The sequence below is a fragment of the Oreochromis aureus genome, linkage group 16, assembly GCF_013358895.1.
Source record: "Oreochromis aureus strain Israel breed Guangdong linkage group 16, ZZ_aureus, whole genome shotgun sequence".
Taxonomy (NCBI): Eukaryota; Metazoa; Chordata; class Actinopteri; order Cichliformes; family Cichlidae; genus Oreochromis; species Oreochromis aureus.
In genome coordinates this window covers 30,521,010-30,547,794 of record NC_052957.1, presented here as the reverse complement: position 1 = coordinate 30,547,794, position 26,785 = coordinate 30,521,010, and the positions used below count along the sequence as shown (strand labels likewise).

Genomic DNA, 26,785 nt, shown 5'->3' with positions numbered 1-26,785 from the left:
AGCATATGAGTTATGATATATATATATTTAACTCAATCATTTTAAAGTAGTTATAACTGCACCTGTAATAAACATGTTAATATTTGATTATAATAACCCCTATGATATCAATTATAACATAATGCCAGCAACTTCAATAAATGCTTGGATGAAATGATAATTAATGCAATGACAAAGATGATGGTTATATAAAATAATCCCTGTAATTCCACAGCTGTACTTGTGACTTAGCTACTGATGTATTAATGCATGTGGCTTTGACATGCCAGTAAGTGCCAGCTCTTGAGGGTAACAAGTAAATGTGATTATTACAGTTTAGCGATAATGAATACCTGGACCCATGCACACTCGTGAACTAAACACTGCTGTTTGATATGGAGAAGTACATTGAAACTCCTCGACGCAGAGGCCTCACCTCTACAATGCCACATTCACCAGTCAGGCACAACATAACTGGAGCTGACATCAAGCCAAGTAGCTTCCACAGGGCAGGAGGAGGAGCAAAAGCTTGACCAGATTTCTTGACTTGCTGAGTGGTGTCCAAAGTTGGTCTCGCATTAGGAGATGGTGTTGGAGAGGAACTGTGAGTGCTGTTGGTCTGCACTACATACGCTGAAGTGACCAGGTCGCATTGGAAGGAGTGATTTGGGCGTAAAGAAGACCTGCTGAGGCATAAATCAAACTCTTCTCTCTGTGTTTCCTCAGGTACTGGAAGAGATCTCCTGCTACCCAGAGAAGCACGAAGCTAAGGAACTCAGACGGATACTAACCCAGCCACATTTCATGGTGAGTGGGGAAAAAAAATCCCACAGACACACATTAGGAGGTTCTCATGTCCATTTCTTACAGAAATGTGCAGGAGGCCCTTTAACGAAGCATTTAGGGTCCAGATATAACAAATCAGAATCTCTCTAAATGTTGTAAATAGCACTTTTACATGGTCTTATTTTTGTCTGCACAGGTTAGATAGGACTAAAAACAAATGTACAAGAAAGGTGGAGTGTGTCACATTGGTATTGGTTTATTTAAGTGTTTAAAGATCAAGTCATCTAATATGAACTGTGTGGAAATGGAAGGGTGTTTCAAGTGTCTGCAAATGTGACAGGCCAGATTTCCCGCTGTTAATCCCTTCACATAAATTGGTTTGATTTTCATCACTGATCAGTGTTGCTCAATATCACGTGGACAGACCGACAGAGAGAGGAGACATAAAAAGGAAAAAAGACAAAACCTTATCAAAATGAAGTGATAGGGAGAGCAAAGTTGAGGAAAAAGATCAGTAATCAAGACAAATGGAAGGAGAGGGTCCTGGCTGTGAAGTGAGAGAGGAGGGCAGGCGTAGACGGAGGTTAGTAAGGCGTGTTTGATGCGATGTGCTGTGTCGGGTCAGAGGCCTGGCTCCTTCATGGCGCTACAAGAGCGTAAACTGACGTGTTCCACATTCCAACAAGTTCAAGTGAGAACTGAATACAGACGATGCCCACGGAGCCATGCCAGGATTTTGACTCGTCTAGCTCTGATGTACACACATGAGAATAGAATTGACTTTCTTTGTAGGTTATTTTTATCAAAATAAATCTGTTACTTTGAGATGTAGGATTTCAGATTTAGTGTTCAGATGGTATTTGAGGTATAGAAAAACATTAGAAAAGTGTAGCTAAAGTTTAGCAATCCTCCCCGCATGGCTGCTGCCCCTTTTCAGGCAATCTTTTTGAAACTGAAATGGTACTACCTTAGCCTCCAGCAACACTGATAAATCTGAGTTGTTTTTGACCAGGAAATGTCCTTCAATACATACATTAAACTAATATGTTTTGAAATGGCACTTTCATTGCTATGCAGATGATACCCAGCTTTATTTGTCTATCAAGCCAGATCATTTCAATAAACTAGTTCAAATACAGACATGTCTTAAAGAAGTAAAGACCCGGATGATCTGTAATTTCCTGATTCGATATTTAGATAAAACTGAGATTACTGTACTTAGCCCTAAAAATCTTGGTGTCTAACCAGATGCTTACATAGATTACCTTGGCCTCCAGTAACACTGTGAGGAATCTTGAAGTCGTTTTGATCAGGATATGTCCTTTAATGCACACATTAAACAAATATGTGAACTGCCTTCATGTTTTTGCGCAATATCTCAAAAATAAGAAACATCCTGTATCAGAGAGATCATAAGAGCAGAAAAACTAGTTTGTGCATTTTTAGCTTCTCAGCTAGATTATTATCAGGTCACCCTAAAAGCTCCCTGAAGTGAATTTAAAATTCTCACATACAAAATCTTGAACAATTGTATCACAAAGTTTAAAAGGTTTAAAACTTTTCTTTTTGATAAAGCGTAGAGTTAGAGCTGGATCAGGTGATCCTAAAGCATTCCTTAGTTATGCTGTAGCAATAGGCCTAGGCTGCTGGGGCCTTCCCATGATGCACCAAGCACCTTTTAATGTCTAAATAAAGAACAGGAGCTGTGTAAGCTCACGTCATCTTGTTTGTCATTTGAGTGGCAGTGATGCTGACGTGGCAGAATCCCCACAAACCCCACAGCCCAGGACATTATTTATGAAATTTGCACTGAATACCACACATTGTTATTTATTCTTTTTTTTTTTTCTTTTTTTTTTTTTTACATGGGGATCAGTTTAAAAAGCTTGTTCTGTCCATGAACTATCTCAGTCTAAATTTTTCTCTTGTTTTAAAGTTTTCCCACACAGCATGAAAGGATCAGTTAAGCGCTTAACCCTGTTTTCATTAGGGTGCACAAACACACGCACACACACAGTCTTCCTGCAAGTTGTGGAACATGAAGTGTCTTCTGCGTGTGATGTATTTTGACACTGGAGTTAGAGAGGCTGCCGCTGCCTTCGTGTCTCTCCCTCTCTGATGTGCTCTCCCTCCTCGGGTGCGTGCGCTTGTGTGTGTTGTTTGCGTGACACTGAAAGAAGACAGTGACAGGTTTCCCCCCTTTGTTGGGCTTTGATTGCTGTCTTCTGAAGTTCAGACGGGTTTGTTAAAGTGTCACTCAAGGGAAGGGCCTCTGCGTCTGTCAGACGAGTGGAGTCTAACACTCTGTGGGCGTGAGGGAGCAGCAGGCTCGTCTTGTGGAGATGCAGAGCTCAGACAGATGCAGGGGCTACGGACTAAAGGCACCTGTGCAAAAGGAGAAATATCTTTGTAATGTGTGGCAGAGCAGAGAGTCAGACAAAGTCAAGAAGCAAATCCCTTCCTGCTCTTCAGAGCTTGGATAAAATATTGTCCATGTTATTTTTAGTGAGATCATGTCTTGAGGGAGTTCAAGACCGCTGAAGGCTTTGTCTTTTGTGCATTTACCATAAAAAGAGTGTGGATTGCAAATTTTTAAGCTAAATGACATTATTTGTAAAAGAGTCAGTGTTGGAGTCATACAGACTTCACCAGTTCTTTGTATGTGCCAACAGATGTGCTTTGGAATTAGTCTCATTTATGCTGCTCTACACTGCTAGAATCACACATAAAGCAGTGCCCAACAATCACTTGTTTTCATAAATGGTTTCTGGTGAGAGCAACTAGCTAGCTAAAGAGAGTATTTCTTCACCAGATAAGACAGTGGTACTCATATTCAATCCTAATTCGTCTGCTGCCACAGGAAAGGGGGAAACTCTTCCTCAACATCCTGTGGCCTTGCCTATATCTCATCTCAGCCTCCCTTTTATTTTCGAAGAATGGCAGATATTCATGTCAGTGATGCCACCAGAAGCCGACAGTGAAGTTTCATAACTGGTACACTCTTGTTTACACAAAATGTGCCCTTACCAAGAAGAGTGAAGTGCTTTATGGAGTAGGTGTGCTGTTTTGGTAATACTGAGATGAACCTAAAAGTATACTTGGGTTTTTGATCCGTTATTTTATTTTTATGGGGCATTTCACTTTCTCTTTTTTTTCTTCAACAACTTCTATACCACAGAGTCATGCTAAATATTGTTTTGGCCATGTTCTCACTGTGTGTCTGTGTGTCTACAGGCATTGCTGCAGGCCCATGACGTAGTGGCCCACGAGGTTTACAGTGACGAGGCTCTGCGGGTGACACCTCCACCCACCTCACCCTTCCTGAACGGAGACTCCCCCGAGAGTGCCAACGGAGACATGGACCTGGAGAATGTCACCAGAGTCCGTCTGGTCCAGTTTCAGAAGAACACAGATGAGCCAATGGTACGCCCTTTGGGATTTTGAACAATGCTGAGTAGAAGTGAATGAAATGAAAGTGAGGATGCTTTCAGAGACACGCCTATTATTATTTATACTTTGTTTTGGGATTTAAAGGTAACTTGCCACAGTTCCTCTCTGGTTTTAGTCTTCTGTCTCTTCATGTCAGCTCACACTGACTGTATAATGCTGATGTTGGGGCTCTTTGGGGGCCATGCAGTCTGTTAGAGGCTTGTTCTACTTGTGGCTGAAGAGAGTTCTTCATGATTAATCGAGATGCATCATAATTCACGGTTAATGATCTAAAGAGTACGGTGTTTTATTCACTGTACTTACATTTGATCTGGGATGACATTGGGACTTTTTACATGGTATCAGTAACCATTTTCAAATTTATGCGTTTGCAGGGTATCACATTGAAGATGAACGAATCAAACCACTGCATCGTCGCAAGGATAATGCACGGGGGGATGATCCACAGACAGGGTACTCTATTCCATCTTCTGACTGACGTCAATTAGCGACATTATATAAATCTTGCCCACAAGACTTTGACTCATTTGTTAAAATATTCTGCCTATTTTTTTGTATGCACTACTCTAATTTGGTATTTCAAGTCGCCAATAAATATTTTTACTGTTATTACCTGAAATCTTTAAAGACTTTAAAGACCTCTGCTATGGCTGCATCTAGGAAAACAGATTAATGAAATGTTTGGATACCTCTGCAATTAGAAAAGGTTTTACGTTTGTCTTTCTGCTTGTTTCTCTTTTCCTTTTTCTTGCGTTCAGGAACATTGCATGTTGGAGATGAGATCAGGGAAATCAACAGCATCAGTGTGGCCAACCAGACTGTAGAGCAGCTGCAGAAGATGCTGGTGAGTTTCACTTTTCTGTTTGTTTGGGGGGTTTTTTGTTTGTTTTTGGAGTCACAACTGACTATATTTGGACAAGAGGCTCCTAACAGGTGTAGTAAGCATGAACTGTACTGATGCAATTTACAGAAGAGAATTAAATGAAATTCTCAAATGTTTATACACCAGAGCAAACCTTTTTTTTTTTTTCGACTATCTCTGCATATGAGAGGAAATCTCACAAGCTGACGTAAAGATGTGACAAAACCCGATATATTTCTGTGTATGTGTCATGTGTTTCTGTGCGTTTACAGCGAGAGATGCGCGGCAGCATCACTTTCAAAATAGTACCAAGCTACCGGACGCAGGGCTCATCCTGTGAGGTAACAACACCTCTTCCTCCTCCTCCTCTTTACTACTGTTTGTGAGCTCCTGATCTAGTCACTAACTGCTTGCCTGGTTACTGAGTGTGTGTGTGTGTGTGTGTGTGTGTGTGTAACCTGAATAGGTTGTGTGTACGGGGTGTGCTGTGCGTGTGTTTTGCTGTGTTTTGCTGGGGCTGGGCCAGATAATCAGCACACCAATTTCACAACCAAGATACCGGAACTCCCTCTTCCCTTTTCCGCTCCGGAAATAAGCCACACCTCTCTGTGTATCCCATCCTGCTCCTGCACATAGAACAACCACTACACCTACACACACACACCGTACAGACGTGGATAACATGATAGTAACCTCTCGTGTCATGCTTCATCTTAGGCCAAGCTCCAGCTCATGTGGAGCATGAGGAGATGTTTCAGGATGTTGCTGATGTTTAGATGCTGAATTGTTGTACAAATGAAGATGCCTCAAGCATCTCTTTAACAGCTAAAACTCCATCTTCCTTCATCTATCTCACTACATGAGAGCCGAGTTTACAGGAGAGGACGTAAAGTCCAACACAGGATACTGGGTACTGCAAAATACAATGCCAGTATACTAAAACTGAATGGAAGCCAGTAAAACTCAAAGCTTAATTGGTCTTTGTCGCGTGCTATAGGATGCCAACGAGGGCTAACTCAGGATATCATTTGCCATAGATCAGGGGTGTCAATCATGCGGTCCAGGTGCCAGAATCAGACCAGCAAAGACTCCAGGTCTGACTGACTGGTTGACTTTGGAAAACATGAAGTAGGACATAGATTTTTTGCTTGTCAGTTTCACAGCTTTTCTTGCTGAAAAGGAACTCCCCTGCAGAAATTCATGCTATACACGTAATTAAGTAACAGATTTAATAACAAAAACATCTGTCTGGTTTTTCAAATTTTTTTAATTTTTTTTAAATTAGACAATGAAATCATTCTGAAATGATAAATGTAAAGCAAGTGTGCAGTATTATTTTCAGAGTGGCAAACAATTTAAGGGTGTTTTTGTTTGTTTTTGTTATATTATCTTTGTAGCTTTTAAAGCAAGTAGCACAAAGAGCTTTCCAGTGTAGAGGAAGTAAAGTCCAAAAACAATATAAGTAGACACCAGCAGTTCAGACAACTGCAATATCAGCATACTAAAAGTGACAGAAAGGAGTTTTCAAAGCTGGGGCACCAATACTTTGGACCGGCTAAGAAAAGCTAGACCAGCAGAGCTGTGAGGGACAAAAGGAAATTATACGTACATTGTGGTGGGATTTTTGACATCTAAGACTGTACATGTAATTAGTTAGATTATTTTAGAACACATTGAAACCAGTGCAGAGGTCTAAAACTAGAACAGCATGGTTAGTGTGGTTGTTTTTAACTGAAACGAAAAAAGGGGAGACTTTATTTTGAAATGTGGTGCACGCAAACCACAGCCCTGCTTTGATTTAGGTCATTTTTAGCTGAGAACAGACTAACTGCAGACATTACAGACTGTTAGCTCACTTTAATCATTATTTCTGCTTATAATTTAGCTTTCTCTGAACAGAGCCTTCATATTTCTCTCCATTTCCAGTTGATTTTCACAGTAAAACCTATAACATTGTTGTATTGCTGTCACATTTGATAAGAAGTCATTAAGTGTTCCATTAAAAGAGAAATGTGACTGTGATTTCAGGTCTTTTGGTCCTCCAGCACACACCTGCTGCTCTGAACACTGAGACACACAGTCAGGACTTTTGAGCTCTGACAGCTTCAGTTAGTGATGACCTCATGCTGATCAGACTAGCATCTCATGTCAGTCTAGCGCCTCCCTGTGGTTATTTAAGGCTGTGCAGGCTAGAGTTCTGCTGGTGCTGCTGTCTCCCATGTCTTGTTGACGCATTTCATTACGTCAACTCTGTGGTGGGTCTCTATTGTGTTCTACAAATACACCCTCTCCATCTCCTGCAGTCGCCCCCAGAAGTGTGTGAGTGTGTGCGCTTGTGTGTGTTTGTGCGCCGGCTGTGCACTGCTGACCTGTGTGTCTTATTTCAGAATGAGTCCCCCACCACCTCCAGGCAGTCCCCTGCCAATGGCCACTCCAGCATTAACAGTTCTATCTTGGTAAGGACCCCCACCCCCAACCATAAAAAAAAACAAAAATCCCACGATCAGACCACCACCCAGCCATTTCCTTTCTCTTTTTTTTTTTTTTCTCTCTGTCACTCTGTTGTGTCATGGTATTTCTACATGTCCGTGTCATTACATTCAGTTGCTGCGTGCATTTTTCATGAGTTGTTTTTATTTCATTTTGCGTTAAATCGTGTCACAGTAGTGGTAGCAGTAGGATTAGATGTAGATGGGTGATGCCGTAGGTCTCCCAACTCACTCCCGTGTCATTCTCCCTGTTCATCTGTTTGAGCCAAAGGCCCCTGTGTCCGATATCTCAGTTCACAAATTGGTGTGCCTCACAAAGCCTGCTCTGTTGCTCTGCCTCATTGCTGACAAAAACACACTGGGGCTCCAGTGGTCACGATGGTGCGAGGAGACGTGCTCCTACTCTGCTATTCTACTAAACCCAATCAGGTTCCACAGTTTCCCCTGCCAAGGCTCCAGACAGACATGTGGTGGTGCTGATGCTGCAGCTGCTTCGCTTGCTCTGTGCTTGCTTGGTTGCTCCACAGCCAGATCTGCTTTAACAGATGAGAATGACTTTTTTTTTTTTTTTTAAACATCTAGATTGCATGTAAAAGTTCTCAAAGGATACGTGTGTGTGTGTGTGTGTGTGTGTGTGTGTTGTAGTAGTATATTTCTTAACCTTTTCTTTCTGTCATCAATGGTTCACTTTCACAGGACCTGCCATCTACCATCCAGCCCAAGGGTCGACAGGTAACTAACAATCACTCACTAGCTCCTTACAAATGCTTTACACAAAAGTGTGTGTTTCTCCAAACTCTCCTTTCTGCTTCATAAAACTCATCAATGTGATTTGGTTACATGTAAGTCAGGTTGTTTTGATGGGGCCTACTAGTGATGGATGCCCGACAATAAAAATATCCTACTGACAAGAATTTTGTGTGACTACAAAGCCTGATATATCTTATTCGTGCGTGAAACATCAGGGAACCTCCTGCTCGTACTGGGTGACAAATCTTTTCGTTATAAATACACTGCTCACTAAAATTAAAGGAACACTTTGAAAACACATGAGATCTCCAAGGGAAAGCCCAGAATGTCCTCAATTTAGTACATCAGCACTTAGTAGGGTAGCTCAAATAAGTCAAAAGATATAGACCAAAAACAAATGCCATTTACAGAGGACATTAATGAATAGGCTGGTTTTCAGGAAGATATAGCTCCAAATTACAACAGCAGGTGCTTCAAGGCACTTTAAATTGCATTTTATAAGGTAAAGACCCTATAATAATACAGAGAAAGCCCCAGCTGTCAGACAACACCCTATGAGCAAGCAGGAGGACACCCCATCGTTTGATGGAAATGAAAATCCTCAATCTACAGAGGGCTGAATTCAAAGACACCCTGAAAGTCAATTTCAGTCAAGTCAATTTCATTGCAGCAAATCAAAATGGTACTCGGTGGTTTGTCAGACATGTTTGTATGCGTGCCTGATGATGTCGGAGCATGCTCCTAATGAGAGCCTGGATAGTGTCCTGGTGTCTCCTCCCATATCTGGACCAGTGCCCTGCTGGAGGTCATGTTGTAGCTCTGGCAGTGCTCATCCTGTTCCTCCTTGCACAAAGGAGCAGATACTGGTCCTGCTGATGGGTTAAGGACCTTCTACAGTCCTGTCCAGCTCTCCTAGACTAGCTATCTGTCTCCTGGAATCTCCTCCATGTGCTTGAGACGGTGCACTCAAGTTTCTGTAGAAACGGGTAGCAGTAGGTTGTGGTGGCTGAAGGTGACATCAGTATGCTGTTGTAGAAATTGCTGCTTTTCACTTCATGACTGCAGTCTAATTAGCTCATTGTGCTGTGTCATCTCTTACAGAGAAGTTTCACTGAAATCTGTGTTTAAAAAAGAAAAAAAAAATCTAATAATTGAGCATACATGAATATGTACTGTATCTAAACTCTCCTAAGAATGAGAATCTCTGCTACTGTCTGGCCTATGTGCAGACCTACCGGTTACAGAAGTCTGCTAGCAGGTCAGTCGGTAAAGGCCACTTTATGAAATGTGCAGCACGGGATTTCCAAATGGCACAGAGGGAAACTGGTGCAGCAGCCAGAAAATCCCCCTCATCGTTTCATAGTTGGACCTTTTCTGTTCCCGTTTCAGTGCCAAAGTGTTTTAGTTGTTTTGGCTCAGTAATACTTTACAGTTTTTCAGTGCAAGCACAGCAACACAACCACAATTCAGTTTGGCAACGTCAGCGTCATTCAGAGTGACGCAGAGGTGGGAGCATAGAGACCGGAAACACATTCATGTGAATGTTCCCTAAATGGTTACATTATGATGACATCATAGTTCTCTTGGAGCAGTGAACAGTCCTTACTGTGGGGTAAACCCAGGCTAGAAGCCCTCCTCCTTCTGTAATTTCTATTGTAAAGAGTCCTGTTCACCCTGTAAATGTGTTCACTAAGCATACTTGTCTACATACACTGATGATCAAAGTTTATATATTGTAGTGTAAAGTTATTCTTAAAGGAGGCTTATTTTCTCAGTTCAGACTATTCTTTAATAATTTACCACCCCATATTTTTGTAATAAAGAAACCTGGGGAACTGTGTGGCTTGATGAAGCTGCATGGCACGCAGGAATTAGTGGAATCGGGCTTTGGGTAAACAGAGTACTTGGTAATCATTTCTTTTGTTGTATTTAATTCTGGTAATGAAAATATCGAAAATCGCCGGCCTCATCCTTTAAAAGAAGAAATATAAGATTCTGGACCCAGGCCAAAATATCCCATTTAAATTCTGTAATTTACACCAAAAATAGTGTGCAGCTGTTCAGCTTTTATCAGGCTGAAGACAGGAGTGGACACAGTGCATCTGGATCCAAACTGAGCTTTGTTTGTAGGGTGTTTGGGGAAATTGAGTTTTATTGATTTGGAGAACATAATGCTTCCCTTTGAGTCAAAGAGGGAAACAGTCGTTCTATGTGATGTGAGCAACAAAACTGGTTTGCATCACTGGCTTAAACACACACACACACACACACACACACACACACACACACACACACACACACACACACACACACACACACACAATCCTTTCATCCGTGCCCACTAACAACCACAGCTCCACAGACAAAACACATGAAAGGGAAGTCGTACTGCAGCGGTCACTCAGTGTTGGACAGCTACAGAGTGAAGAAATGTGCCTGTAGTTTGGCTGAAAACCAAATGAGACCCATGAAAAAACTAGATCTAAGGATGCCTGAGTACAGCCTTAAACTCAGTTCAAGTTTAAGCAAGCCCAGTTAGCACTGACTATTTGAGCCACATCTAAGCACGAAACAAAGACTTGGTGACAGCTTGTTTTGAAGCTTTTCTTTTAAAAAGTTGTACAAGCCACAGCCCAGTTTCTGACTTTCTCACTGCGATTTGTGTTTATCCAGTCAGGATTCTGCATCATTGATCAGATGTGATGCAAAATGTGTCAAAATCCACAGTGGGAGAAGGGAATCTTATTTTATACATATATATAAAATTTCACCAAGTAGTTTAAGTGCAGTTACTTTTTTGTCTATGAAGTATCAGAACTTATGAATAAATAACTGCAGTGCCCTTCCTATCCTTAAGAGTAGCTGACTATAATTTGGATCCAGCTGGATTCTTATCCCAAGTCAGGGTTTTACTAGAAGAGCATTTATGAAAAGCTGTGACCGCTGCTGTCCTCAGCACTTCACAAACCTCTTAACAATCTCTGTGGTAACAATGGCACAGGCATTGTTGAGCCTTAAAGAGCACAAGGATTACCCTCAACCACTGGTTCCCAGTCACATTAATTCATGCAGTAACATTTCATGCGATGGTTATATCGCTGTGAGTACAGACACTATGTGTGTCATCTATGAAAAGCCAACTAAAACACTGTCCATCCTAATGGTCTCCTGTAACCCTCATCTAGTCACAGTGTTATGTGTGTGTGCACCTTCCTGACACATTATTAATCCCCTCTGAGGTAAACCAACATTATTTATCCAGAACCATGACTGTCACACGATTTTGCAGTTTTTCCTCAGTTGCTTTGGCACTTTAAAAATTTTAATTGCTCATCCGGTCAAAGATCCGATGACCTCATGCCATGACGACTTGTCCATTATCTGTCCCTCCAAGGTTCAATCGCTATTCCTCATACAGCACTGATTTTAGATTTTAACTTGTGCACAATGATAATATAATGGATCTTCACCCAAACTGTGCTCAGGGTCAAGGATAACGGACTGCCCCTGTGAATCACAGTGAATATTGCTTATATTCTGTTGTCTTTCTCTTTCTGTACGGCCTGACATCCTTACTCCTATTCCAAGGACAGACTCTTGTCCCTAAAATACTCTATCTGAGCTGGCTTCTCTAATTGTATAAAACGCTATATGTCTGTTTCACTCGAGTCCTAAAAATATGTTTTCCAGTACTCGTACTCATCCAATTTTATTTATACAGCACCAAATCACAACAGTCATATAAAAGTACCCAACAATTAGATGACCACCTTGGCAACAGTAGGAAGAGTGGCCATCTGCTGACCATCAACCATCAGGGGAGGGAGACGGGGAAAAAGACACACTGTGGAAGAGAGCCAGAGATTAATACTGCTGCTGCTGCTAATAATGATGATGATGATGATGATGATGATGATAATAATAATTAATAATAAAAAATAATTAATAATAATAATAATTTTTTAAAATTGCTGTTTTAAGTTTAATCAGTGTGTATTTGCCACACCGTTCATATTTGTGGTTTTACTTTGACACGTTATGCTATTAGAGAAAAGCTGCCATATAAGTAAAAGGTATTGGAGAAGAAAAAGTCAGATTAGCAGTGAATGCAGTACAGAGGAAGTCGTATTTACAAAGTCGGAATGATGATCAGTCTGCCATGGTGCAGGTTCATCATACTCATGACTTTAATATGTAGGCTCAGCGGAGCAGGTGATGCCTTGCACAATGAACTCGTGTTAGCATACTTGGAATAGTAAAACTGTTCAAGACAGAATATTATCTATTTTGTTGATACATATAAAACCAAAACTAGTGTAAATTGTGGGGAGTTGTTCTCAGTAGTTTGACTAAATGTGCCGGAATAGCTTCATCTGTCATTCAAAAACCGATCCAAAGCAACTGACAAAAACTACAATGCTGTGATAGAAACTCAAAGCAAAGTGGCATATAAAGAACACACCAGCAGGGGGCAGTGGAGACCACAACATACGATGCTGTGTTGCAAGCTCAGCAGCCTTAGAGTTGCAGAGCTTAGGCCACTGAACTGCCTAATAATTTACCACATTAATGAGAAGTAAATGTCTAAACCCTGCTATTAACCCACAACCTTCCTCCCTGCCACCGGCCTTGGCCGCCATACTGCTGTTTTAGACTTTACCTAGCCGTTTTTGCTGCATGATGTATGTGATGCTTTCAAATCCTAGATTGTATCCAGACCTCCAATCAAGGACAAAATGTCAGTGAAGGTAAGAGACAGACTTCCTCTGCCCCCCCCAACTCCCCCAGAAATTAAAAAGAAAAAACACCTCTCAAACACTTCTACCTCCTCACTTTCCTCACACACTGTGGGGAAAAAAAATCAGCTGTGTGATTAGAAAAGTTTTAAAGCAGGATAATGACTTGTAGTTTGATCTAATGGACACACAAACAATGCCTGTGCTGTAATTACCAGAGAGTTGAGAGCCTCATTAATAGCCCAGCAGTGTCTGGGTTTATCTCACTGCAGGAAGCCCTCTCAACCTGGCAACAGAACCCCCCCCACCCCACCCCGTGATCCCATGCCCTCTGAGAATCCACTGCTCATTACTGTAGGCCTAGTTGTCATGATATGCAAAACAAAGCACATCATCTAGACACATTTACCCCCCCCCCCAGTTTGTCTGCGTCTCTCCCACCACGTCATTCAGCTTACATACTACCTGTCTAACATCTGTGCTTTTCGCCGCAGATCTACGTGAGGGCCCAGTTTGAATATGACCCCTCCAAGGATGAGCTCATCCCCTGCAAGGAGGCCGGCATTCGCTTCCGTGTGGGCGACATCATCCAGATCATATCCAAGGATGATCACAATTGGTGGCAGGGCAAGCTTGAGAACACTAAAAATGGCACAGCCGGCCTCATCCCGTCACCAGAACTACAGGAGTGGTGAGAAGAGCAACGCACTCTCTGATAGCATGAAGGCAGGAAGATAAAAGTTTCCACTAAAAGATTTTTTTTAAATCCAGGACCAATGCAGTAACTGTAAAGATGGAGACCTGGTTTGTGAATTACTGTTTTTGAACTCTTTCAGAAGTCAACTTCTCCCTGCTTTATTGTGCACTTTATTCTAAACGGGATCATACTCTACAAAGTGGTGTATTGAAAATAACTTGTAACTAGCTACAGTGATCATCTACGCTTTGAGAAAGTTTTCACTAAGCTCATCATTTTCTTCTTTTTCAAATCAGAGCTTTCCCCCTGCAGGCTATTAGGAAAAAAATGCAGACATCTTAAAAACGCAGTCTATAGACCAATATTTCACAATATAAGAAGTAATTACCAATTCCTCCAGCCCGATCTGTTTTTACTCCCAACTCTACATCAGATTTCCGCTGCCCGTCTCTCTGCTTAGTTGTATTATCTGGACTTTGTTCTAGTTCATCCGTCAGAGACTCTTTCCCCTAACTTTGTGTTGCATCAAAACACAAGGAATTAAAAAAAAACAAGTGCTAGATGGAGTTGTGTGTTTTCAAATAACAGTTGGTAAAATGCTGGGAAGAGCCCCTGATTATTCTGATGGCAACAAGGCTTATTGTCTCTTTACAGCTAGAATGCTTCTGTCCAGCTTTAATTGTAAACTAAGTTCAGTTGTCTGTCTGTGTGGTAGGCGGGTGGCGTGTATAGCCATGGAGAAGACGAAGCAGGAGCAGCAGGCCAGCTGTACCTGGTTTGGCAAGAAGAAAAAGCAGTACAAAGACAAGTATTTGGCAAAGCACAACGCAGGTACGAAATGTACAATCACTCACATATCTGTATTTATTTATATGCATGTGCACACAAAGCAACAAGCTGCAGACATCAGTGTTTGCATGCATGCATCTGCTTTTTTTTTTTTTTTTTTTTTCCACCCTGTGTGTGTCTGTATATGCACACACTTTTCTCTCAGACTGTTTGTGCAGGGGAAACTTCTATGTAACAAGATCTTGTAATATTCATCTCAAGTAGCAGAGCCAGAGCCAGGAATGACAGGAAAAGCTGCCAGAGCAGCAGAAATCTTATATGAGCACAGAGGCAGTTTAGGGAGATGTGGGCAGCTTGTGGATACAGACTCTAGCAGATCTCTGCATTATTAGCCATATTTTTAAATGGCATTAGAGGATGTGCATGGGCATCTTCAGTACATGTGTAATAAAGAGGTCCTGAAAGAGCATTATTAGCGGGGAAAATAATATCAGTTTAGACGGCATTTCCAGCCTTTTAATGATTGCAGTATCATTTTCTGCTCTGCAAATATATTATTTACCAACCACAAATTAACTGAGTCATCAGCTGTCTCTTCAGCGAGGCTGCCATCCTGCTGGGAAAAGCTGGGAAAAGTAGTCCTTATTCTGCTCAGCTGTGTCGAACAGAATACACAGTGTAGCAGCACATGAATCAGTTCTTCACACACTGCAGGCTGTGGTTAGAATGATCCCCAAGCTCACAGCAGAAGGACTACAGTCACCAGCTGCAGTCCGAGATGATGGAGCTGGAATGAGTCCAACCACAGGACACAATCCTCTGTCCTGAAGAAAGGAATAATGTCAAGGACCACTACAATCAGGACTTCTGTAGCATGAAAGATGGCTGTTTTATGACACTGAGTGGCTAAACTTGCCTTTAGTGTGTGACGTCAACAAGCAGCAAAAAAGAAAAGTTCAGAACATCAAAAAGCATTTGCACAGTAAAAGATGAGAATAAATCCAATTTTAATTAAAAATAATAAGTCATATTTGTTCAAATCATGTGATCAGTCCATGATCAGGTTGTTAGAGGTGAACAGGATCTGTTTGCTACACAGTAGAATTGCTTATTCTTGTATAGAATCATGACATTGGCCTTTCATTTCAGAATGATCAGTTTAAAAAATGAATTATTAAATGATTTTAATATCATGGCTATGAAGTAGTTACATAAGTTATTAGGGTGAAACAAGGGGGGCGTTTACAGTGTGGTGCACTGTGGCCTTTGTCACTTCTGATCTCAAGTTTGTGTAGCTCAGGTAACTAGAGCTTCACATCCCTCCTGTACAAACACGTGCATGTAGCAGCAGCTGTGTTTGATCACAGGTTCCTATATGGGAACTTGGTAGTCTATATTGAGAACCAGTCAGTGTCTACATGTCCATGTTGAGCTGAACAGAAGTCTAAAGAAGCTGCATGCTTATTATGATCTGTGTACTGCTCCTCTGGTTTTCTATGAACCATTCACAGACTGAGAGTCGAGTAGTAATGTACTGAGTGATGAGGAAAATGTACTGCTAATTAATTCTTTATTGTATGTCACATCTGTGCAAACCGTTTGTCTCAAAGGATTATGGGATAAGTCATGCTGATAATGTAACTGAGGGTGCTATAGGGTGTGTGTGTTTGTGTGCGCATACATGTGTACAGTAGTGTGTGTGCATCTGAAAATCCACTCTTGTGAGCATGTCTATAAATCCATGCACTCTAACACCCTGAGTGACCAATGCATCACTGCCCATATGAAGGACGGTGATACAGTATTTTCTGTCAGTGTCGATCAGAGCTCTTCTTGTGCTGTTGTCATTCCTTTGCTTCAAAGTGGGCATTGAAAAGATCCTACCTTGCTTGCTTTTAGGCAGTAATGGGGACAAAAGTCATTTTGTGAAAAAAATGTGTTCTAAAGTTGACCTGAAGCTGCAATTTTACAGAGTAAAGGTCTCTGTTTTTTTCCCCTGTGAACAGTCTGTTTTTCAGGCATTTCTGTGCACAAAATGAGGACTTCGTTCCCATTCGCTTCCATTCAAATGGAATGTTTGGATGTTTTCTTTGAATGGACAGTATGAACAAAAAACCGTCCAAGGTCCTTACAGGCACATGGACTTATGAAGCCGTCCTGTAAAAGAAATTGCCTGAACAGTTCAAAGCATGTAACACACTAGTGAATGCATGGGACCCACAGTTATCTGCATGCCATCATTTAGTGATTAATTCAAAATGATCAAAACAGTGACTCCACTGTAACTCCATCCAACATTTTACTGATAACAGGTTCAACAGTGTGTAACAGTTTGGGCAGGACCACTACAGTCAAAAACGATTATTATTTTTGTCCTCTGTCATTTGTTTTTGGTGGACTGCCCCACCTTCCATGCACATGCATAAAGCAAGCAGCAGCAAAACCCTCTGCAAACAACACACGTTGCATAAATCACATACAGCATGACAATAAGAGCTTGGAGGGTGGGTGGGGGGTTGCAGTAATAGTAGGCAAGCCAAAGCAGCCTAAATGGTGTATCCAAAATAATTAACCAATTAGATCAGCTGATCTCTTGGGATTAGGGATTAGCTTGACTTTGTAGCTACGCTCTGTTTCATGTTAGAGACCATGAGACTAAAGTGTCAGTCAGATGTGTTTCCGGTTATTTCCCAGGAATTGTTTTCCTTGTGAGGGAGCTATTCTCATGACAGTCACTTCATCACATTTACAAAGATGGTCCACATGGACTGACTTCAAGCTCTGCTAGTTTAGTCCACTGGATCACAAACTTTTTCTGCTATGCTCCATTTCAGAAGCTGAAAAAACGCCACGTCCCTCAAATAGGATCCAAGTTGAATTTTAAGAAACATAAAGCTCTGTGTGATGGCGCCATGAAGATTAGTTACTAGTTGTACATATTTCTCCCTCCCTCACCATTTACACCCCATCAATGAGCCTGGCTTTATCACTGCCTAATCTAGAATCATTTTCACAGACAGTAGAGTAGAAGGCCCACATTCAATTATTACATTAAGTTAACATAAATGTTAGCAGAAGATATTCCTTGTTGTTAGTCCTGTGCTGTGTGTCTCAATGAGATGGACATGCAGAGGGAAGAAGAAGAGAGGTAGAAACTGCAATGGCACAGCTTTAACAATCAAACAGAAACATCAGACTGTTGATGGTTGAGCGAGAATGAACCTGACGCTGTATCCCCAATCAAACAGTCAGGCCAACGTTTTACAGGCAGAGCAACAGGTGCACAAAACATTAGCTTTACTGCCAACATCCAAAGACGCACTGAAATGCAGAGAAGCGTCTGTAACTGTCCCTCAGAAATTCATATATCCTGAAATAATGAGCAACTCCTGAATTCCTGGAACTAGTAGCAATCACGTTATCATCAGTAACACATTTTTAAACATCTAGATATGGTAATCACTGCAGGTCCTGGAAAACACCGGATTACATAATTCTGTGTGACTGCTTTATTATTATTTTATATAAATCGTCATCAATCATCATGTATAGCTGGGAAAACAGGGTGACAGATTCCTGGGAAGTACCCACTGCTACCCCTCGGACAGCTGGATGCAGATGCAGGATGCCTCCATAGTTGGATGCAGCCGGGCTCTGCTGCGCTGCTTGTGGTTGGTGGTGACCATCACCACCAACCACCCCCAACCCACACGTCACCAGTTAGTGTGAATAAACTCTCTAACAGCAACAACAACAGTATTCTGTCTGCTTCCATCTCCGCTGTCGGCACTGTGTGCTGCTGCACAGCTGCCCAGCTGTTGTATCTTGCTGTTTTGCATTCTGTAATTCTGCTGTTGTAACCGAACCATGTTATGACCCCTGCTGTTCATCTCTCTCGCTTTCTCCTACTGAACGGCCTCTCTGCATGTAAGTAACAACCAGTGACAGCAACCAACTCCTCCTCTTCTCTCACTCTCTTCTTCTTCTTCTCTGATTAACTGTGTAGATTAGATCAGCTGTCACTGCCAGTGTTTCACTTTTGTTTCTGTTGCTCTTGACAAAAACAACAGAAGGCTGAGGCAAAACTGAAACCATGTAGCTTACTCTGTGTGTTTTTAGACACTGTGTGCTGTGATGGTGACCCTAACCTGTCTTCTCATTCACGTTTGGTGTAGTGTGTTCATCTACAGGTCCACTAATGTAACCAGTCTTTTAATAACCTTTTCAGTCCAATATAATGGCGCTGTAAACAGTCACCATCAGTCTGTCAGTCTTCGTCATCAGTCTGAGCAGCAGCTGCCTGAACTCACTGACTTGTGGGTGTTATATTTCGCTTGTCAGCAGGCTGAGATGTTGGCTGCACAGAGGCTCATGTTTCAGAGGCAGAGAACACATAGCACAGTGAGCCGCTCAGCTTTAACACGCGATACGCTCTGCAGCCCAGACATTCTGCAATTTTCTCTATTTAGTCTATTTGGAAGTCTTTTGACTCCTACCTGCACTTAACTTCAAATATTCTTCTATTGGAAGAATACAACCCAGAGAAATTGCATGGTTGGTTCTGTGAGTGAAGGCTGTATATAAGAGATGGACGTAGCTTCCAGGTCTGAAAAGTAAAGCCAAAGCTGAAGTGCCATAATCTTTCCTAATGACCTGCAGGGGGCGACTCCTTCAAAGTCTATGTGAAAACAACAAAGTCTCAGTTTCAAGTAATCAAGTAAAATTCATTAATTAGAAACTGTTGTTTTGAAAAGTGCCAAGTGCTTTGAAACAATAAGTAAAGATTGCTCATTAAAAGAAAAGCAGATTCAAAACAACATTAAAAGACAAACCACAGTGATTAGAGACAGAAAGCTAGTCTGTAAGGTGAGATCTGGCAAAGACTGAGCTGACCTCACAATGAGTGGGAGGTAATTCTGGAGTTAAAATAGTGACGCACAGTTCCCCTTAGGCCATGAGAGTGTTTCCTGCCATGCACTGCTATCATGAAGTTCTTGAACCAAATTTTGAAGCCAGTGCAAATCGTTCAGAATGGGTATAATGCGTCCTGTTCATTTACTGCATGTCAAATGTGTAGCTGCCACATTCACACCCATTTGAGGTCAAGTAGATGCATCCTCATTTAAACATAAGAATAAAAAGATACATTAATGATTCCCAGTTAAAATCAAAAAGTACACAACAGCAGGATCACAAACACTCAGCTGGCTTTATTACAAGACGTTACAAGCAATCAATGACATCACCGTGGCTTTGTCTATCCTTTATATACCATAATGAGTGAGAGAGACTTTTTGACTGGAAGAAATATTTCTTACTGTGCCAGTCAAGTTTTACTTTATGCAGCCAGCCATGAATAGTCTTTAAAGTCCAGCTTAGATTCACTGTAACAAAAATCCTCACTTCAAACCATCTTATGTCATTTCTAGGGTTGTTGGTTCAGTAGCATTTTATGGAATCCCACACCAGCATCAAATTCATTTAATGAACCTGTTCGAATATCAATAAAGGGTATCTATTAATCTTATATATGCATACATGTGTTATATATGGTAATAATTGGCAAATGTACAAGCACTCTTGATGAAAACAAAGCTCAGGCTTCAGACAGGCTTTAATCTGCATGATGTCACAGAGCATCCTGTCACTGACGACTGAACTGCAGCAAAGTATGAGCCAAAGATTTTTAACTCTAAATGTAAAGCTAGTTGGGGTAGAGCCAAAAAAATTTGATCTGAAATTCAGCATAACGGGTATCTTTTAGGCCTCCACCAACAGCGAGTAAAAAGTAGAACTGAAAGCTCCGGTTCAGGTTGAACAGGTTTCTTGAAATATCCCAGTTTTCCTGTGTAGCTGCTACTGAATGAGCAGCAGAATAAATAAGAAGCTGGCCTGCATTTAAAAAACCATCATGGAGAGATCAAAGGTTCTTTTAGAGATTCATTTGCATTTCAGCTTAACAAGTGAGTTTATTATTCGAGCTGGGCAGTGGATCCTGGTCTCTGAACCCAACTCTAGTTATTCCCACCCGCCGTTTCCTCATCAGGCCTTTTTCACTGAGATTTTTAATCTGCTTTGGTTTGTCTTCACCTCGTAGTTAGCGGATGTGTTAGATATTCTCTAGCCGCCTTGCTTCCCTTACACTCTAGTTTTCTAGCTGTTTTTATCCCACACAGTTCTCTGCACATTCTCCTAATCTGCATTTGTTTCTGGCATCTCTCGTCTCCAGTGTTTGACCAACTAGACCTTGTCACATATGAGGAGGTTGTGAAGCTTCCTGCTTTCAAGAGGAAAACACTAGTTTTGTTAGGTGGGTAACACCAAGTGCAGCTGCAGGACACTAGGACATCTGCCGTGGCCTCACTGACTGTCTGTCTTTGTCTTTGTCAGGCGCTCATGGAGTGGGCAGGAGACATATTAAGAACACCCTTATAACCAAACACCCTGACAGATTCGCCTACCCCATCCCACGTAAGACGCACAATCGACAGTCTTTACGAGCGCTGCTGTGCATGTAGGGAGGTGTAATTTTCTCACTTCCTGTGTCTGATCCTGTGTTCTCACAGACACAACCAGACCTCCAAAGAAGGATGAGGAGAACGGCAAGAACTACTACTTCGTTTCCCATGACCAGATGATGCAGGACATCAGCAACAATGAGTACCTGGAGTATGGCAGCCACGAGGATGCAATGTACGGGACGCGCTTGGAAACCATTCGCAAGATCCACCAGCAGGGGCTCATCGCCATACTGGACGTTGAACCTCAGGTGCGTGCTTATGTGAGGGCACCAAGTCTTCATGCATGGAGTATGTAAGGACACTGAACTCTAACATGTGTTTTCATCAGGCCTTGAAGGTCCTGCGGACGGCCGAGTTTGCCCCGTACGTCGTGTTCATTGCTGCACCAACCATCACACCAGGCATTAATGAGGTAGGAAAACGACAGACGCACTCAGCATAAGGCTGGTGATGTTCTCCATCTCTCCTGATGTTCATTAAACAACCAAACCTGACTCTACTGTACTTTTACTTTAAAGTTATCTGTTATGCTCATTTCAAATTTTTATTTTTAGACTGCAGGAGACTAGCTTTGCTTAATTAATATTTCCAAATAATCATTATACATGTCTTATATTTTTATACTGTTGAAAAAAATTAAAGGAACACTTTGCAATGGGAATCTCAGTATCGGGGGGGGGATCATGTCTATACTGATATGGACTGGCTAATGTGTCCATAACTAAAGGATGCCATATGGAGGGCTGAAATCAAAGACAGCCTGAAAGTCAAGGTGAAAAAATATATCCAGCAGGTTAGTTCGTTTAGCTGAATTTGATTGCACCAACTCTAAATGGTACTGAGTGGTTTGCCGCACATGTTTGTATGCATGTCTAATGACATGCTAATGAGTGATGAATGAGTGATGAATGGTGTGATGGGGGGTCTCCTCCGAGACCTGGACCAGGGCATCACTGAGCTCCTGGTCTGGATGGATATGGCCCAAAAAGTCTGAGTTACAGCCTGGCAGCTTCAGATGGACCAAAACATGATGTCCCAGAGTTTACACTGGATTTGGGTCAGGCAAGTGTGGGAGCCAGTCAATGGCATCAGTACCTTCATCCTCCAGGAACTACCTGCATTATCTTGTTGCATCAGGCTGGGCATCATCACCTTAGGGCCTTAGGAAGTCTGTTTCTGATTGTTTAGCCAGAGACATTCACACCATTGTCCTGCTGAGGGTTGTGTTGTAGCTCTGGAAGTGCTCATCCTGTTGCTCCCTGCACAGAGGAGCAGATAGTGGTCCTGATGATGGCCCTGTCCAGCTCTCCTAGAGTAACTGCCTGTCTCCTTGAATCTCCTCCATGTTCTTGAGGCCGTGCTGGGAGACGCAGCAAACCTTCTGTCGCTGGCACATATTGATGTGCCATCCTGGAGGATTTGGACTACCTGTGTAATGTCTGTAGGGTCCAGGTATCACCTGATGGTACCAGTAGTAACACCAACCCTAGCCAAATGGAAAAATAGTAAAATAACAGTTAGAAAAGGTGTCCTCCACCTGTAAAACCATTCCTGTTTTGGGATTGTCTCATTCTTACCCCTATACTGTATCTGTTAAGACCAAGCAGCTGAAACTGATAACGACCCCCTCTGCTAGTTAACTGACCAGGTCAATATCCAACAAGTTTGACTGACCTGATGCTGCACTCTGATTAAAAAGTGTTCCTGTAATTTTTTGACACATATAGTGTGTGTGTGTGTGTGTGTGTGTGTGTGTGCGTGCATGCCATGTTTACATATCTTTGTGGGGACCAAACATTGGAATTTTACTATACTTGTGGGGACCAACAGCCCTTATGGAGACAAAATGAGTTTGACGGCATTTCTGAGGCTCAAAATGTGGTTTTAGCCTATTGTTTAGGCTGAGGGTTAGGGTTAGGCACTAATTTTTTTATGTTTAGGGTTAGGGTAAGCGGCTAGGCAAAGGATTATGTCAGTTAGATCAGCGGTCCCCAACCTTTTTTGCGCCACGGACCGGTTTATGCCGACAATATTTTCACGGACTGGCCTTTAAGGTGTCGCGGACAAATACAACAAAATAAAACTAGTACCGGTACCGAAAAAAAGATTTATTCATAACACACGTGAAAAGACCCAGGAAAACCGAGTTAACGATAAAAACGATAACAAAATAACGCGGAAAACCGATAAAAACCCTGAAAACCATACATTTCACACCTGAGCCTCAACTCTCGCGGCCTGGTACCAAACGACTCACGGACCGGTACCGGTCCAAGGCCCGGGGGTTGGGGACCGCTGGTTAGATGACCCCACAAAGATATGAAAACATGACTGTGTGTGTGTGTTTTTAAAGGACATTCATAATAAGTCACCTTTTAAAATTGTGTGCCACTGATTTCACCCAACTGTGAGACATGTTACTGTGTATGTCTGAGCTGCATGTAATGCCTGAATTATGCTTCAGGAAATCTACATCTTCTTTTAACATAACCAGAAACTGCTGTCAACCCTACATCCTGACCTTCCATGTAACCTGACTTAAAAGGGTTCCTGGTTATGTTGTAAGTTAGCACTTAGATTTCCCGCTGAAGTCTGAATCAGGCTTGAGGTTTGAGTTCTGCAGGTCGCATGCTGCTCCTCACTCGTCTCTGCACTCGTCTTTTTGTTTTTGTTTTGCACGCTGCATGTGTTTGTTTGCTTGGCACTCCGCTCAGATGCCCAGGTGGTGTCGAACACTGCCAGTAAGTAAGACCTGACAGAGCAGATGCTGTAGTGTTAGAGTGTGTGTGTGTGTGTGTGTGTGTGTATTCCATGATTCTAGTGATAAGTTCTGCCAACTGTGTTTTACTGTTTTCTTCCTCCTCTGCTGGCTGTAGGGCCTACACGCTGTGTGACACAGCCATCTTGCAGGTTGAGTGTGCATCACTGTGGGTCTAACACAGTGAAACATGTACAGTTCAGTGTGGAGCTTGTTCAGTGCTGTAGCAGACACAGGGTTGGTCTTTAAAGCTGGCAGACAGTCTGGTCTGCTGTGCTAACTTCCTGTTCCATATTTTAGTCAGCCCATCAAGCCAGAAAACCATCTATGGCCAATTCATTAGGTTCTCTGACTTTAATCTAACAGAGTATATAAAACCTTGTTTCAGGAGGGATGTAATGATCCCGTTTTGACCAAATCCGTAGTTACTGTAGTCTGTTCCTGTCACTACACTGCATTGTCCAGTGAATTGGTTCTGTTATTTAGCCTTTACTCTACTCTGATCTAAGACAAATAAAACATAATGGAGAAATGGAATCCCACTCCTCCAGAGAATATTCCTTACTGCTGTGTGTTTATGGTGGTGATGGAGCCAGCTGTCTAAAATCTCCAATAAGTGTTCGATTCATTTTTGATGAGGTAACTATGAAGCTCATAGCATATGACTGGCATTTTTTTTTTTTAAAGTACTCAGCGAGTACTCTCATCTCTAATCAACATTTCATTATATTGAAATTGTGGAACAAAGCTCAGGTTTTAACTTCCTGTTGTGAAACTTTGAGTAGGTGTAAAATTGATTTACTTGCATTTTTTTTAAACTTTTTGTTTCTCAGCCTTGAAAACTTCATATTTATTTGTCCTGTACTAAGCTATTGAGAAGAAAGGTAACCTCCCCAATGGTACTGTAACTTGGGAAATGTTCTGAGTATGAAGGTAAAAATCTACTAAATATACTCGTGAATTTACTGCTCGTGTCCCTAACTGAGCCTCAGCATTTTCCAATTAATGTTCTGTAAAAAGGTCTTAACGTGGCAGTGTATCGTGAGCCTCCAGTGGATGCTTTTTGTATTTTTTTTGTATTAGTTGTGAACCGGTCTCTCTGGTCCTCTCACTGATATCTTTAAATGTTGTGGATAAAATTATTGAAACTGAAAATGAGATGGTTAGTTTTAGGTATAAGAACCTAAAAATGTGGAAAATCCTGTGATAGACTTTACATCCCACAGTGTGTAGGGGCCCTAAGGATTTCTTTTTTTTTTTTTTTTTTTTTATAGTCCTGTGTCTTGCTTTCACCCTTTTTCTCATTTTCACTCCTCCTGCTCCTCCTTCAGGACGAGTCACTCCAGCGGCTGCAGAAAGAGTCGGAGATCCTGCAGAAGACCTACGCACACTACTTCGACCAGACCATCATCAACAACGAGATTGACGAGACCATCAGGCACCTGGAGGAGGCCATTGACCTGGTGTGCACCACCAGTCAGTGGGTCCCTGTGTCCTGGGTGTACTGACCCGTAACATCTCATCCGCCTTCGCGCTCTCTCCCCCTCCCTCCTCCACTTCCCGCCAGCAACACCTCGGCCGTCTTGCCCTCTTCATAACTACAACACCGACACAGAAGACATTAATAACAGAAGCCGACAGGACAGCCCTCTCTACACTGCACTCGATCGGAACCGACTCAGCGTACTGTGAAAGCGTAACAGCATTCAAGCGTCGGACTCTTGCCCTCGCAGACGACCTAGTCTCATAGTGTTGTATAAAAACCGAGTAAAAGTGAATATTGTCATGTCTGTACTAGCTAGGAGGCAACATTTTTGTAGATGTTTGTTTTAAAGAGACAGTACTGCGTCCCGTCCTCTCATGTTGGTGCACCTGCAGTAACCCTCCCATCATGGCTGTTGGAGAAAGACACAGTCTATCAGCAGATGCAGTAAAAGCACACACACTGCGATGTCTTTCATCTGTAGATGTTTTTTTTGTTTGTTTGTTTTTTCCCCCCTCTCCAGCTGTTAGTGCAGTCATACGCACCTTTGGACTACTGGGTACTGTCTCTTCTAAATAAATCCATAAATGTTTTTAGAGATTTGAATGAGGTTATCATGCATGTGGACATTTGCAAGCTTCCATGCTGTCAGTCAGTGTTCCCCGTGTCCCTCTGTAAACCCTCCAAGAATTAAAAGAAGACAAAAAATATATATATTACCAGAAAGAAATAAAAAATGAAAACATTCCAGCTGTTTGGAAAAGTGAACTCAACCAAAAGGAAAAAAAAAAAATTTAAAAATAAATCAAGAGTGACTGAGCCAGATGTTGACTTGACACCTATGCACATCCCTTGCATTTCAGGTGATGTTTCTAAATTTCTAGAATTATCGACCATGTAAGTGAGATGTGTTTGTATTTTTAAAAAAGATAACAGGAAAAAAAAAAAAGGAAGAAATCTAATAAAAGTTTTGATTTTTTTTTCTCTTTGATTTATCGTACACCTGGTTCAACATTTGCCATTTCCAAACTGTGATGTCCAAGAGTGTAAGTGTTTCAATCCAGTTTCAAAAGCAGCAAGAGATGAGATCTGTCCTGAAACTGAAACCGTGTGCAAAGCAAGTGCAAGTGCACGCTTTACTTTGTGCAGAGCTGACGGCTTCACAGAGGATGACGAGGCTGTGCGTGCCGCTGAATAACCACATACAGTATATGAATATGACTGCCCCTTGGGTGTAAATGACTCCACAATGATGCAGGTTCTTCGGTATGAACAGTTTTTAAAAAAAAATATATTTCCTTTTATGTGTTGGAAAATTAAACTTGGACTGTCTCTTCATTTTGTTCTTTTTGCAGCGTCACATGAAAAGCATCTCTCCTAAAATCCAGCAAAGACCTGCTCAGGGTGGTGCTGGTCATGCTGTATGTGTATCATTTAGTATTAAAAGCCACAAAAATGCACTAATGTGTGACAAGTTCACTCAGA

General features: G+C 41.8%; 1 protein-coding gene across 1 annotated transcript; it reads left to right on the top strand.

Moving 5' to 3' along the window:
- Positions 1-705: 705 nt before the first annotated feature.
- Positions 706-26,638, top strand: caska (calcium/calmodulin-dependent serine protein kinase a). The gene is made up of 14 exons (XM_039599847.1): positions 706-786; positions 4,000-4,188; positions 4,590-4,668; positions 4,974-5,059; positions 5,350-5,418; positions 8,263-8,298; positions 13,023-13,064; positions 13,547-13,743; positions 14,465-14,580; positions 20,768-20,848; positions 20,929-21,009; positions 21,105-21,307; positions 21,388-21,471; positions 25,149-26,638. The coding sequence occupies exons 1-14, from the start codon at positions 784-786 to the stop codon at positions 25,323-25,325; spliced, it is 1,443 nt and encodes a 480-aa protein (XP_039455781.1). The 5' UTR covers positions 706-783; the 3' UTR covers positions 25,326-26,638.
- Positions 26,639-26,785: the final 147 nt, after the last annotated feature.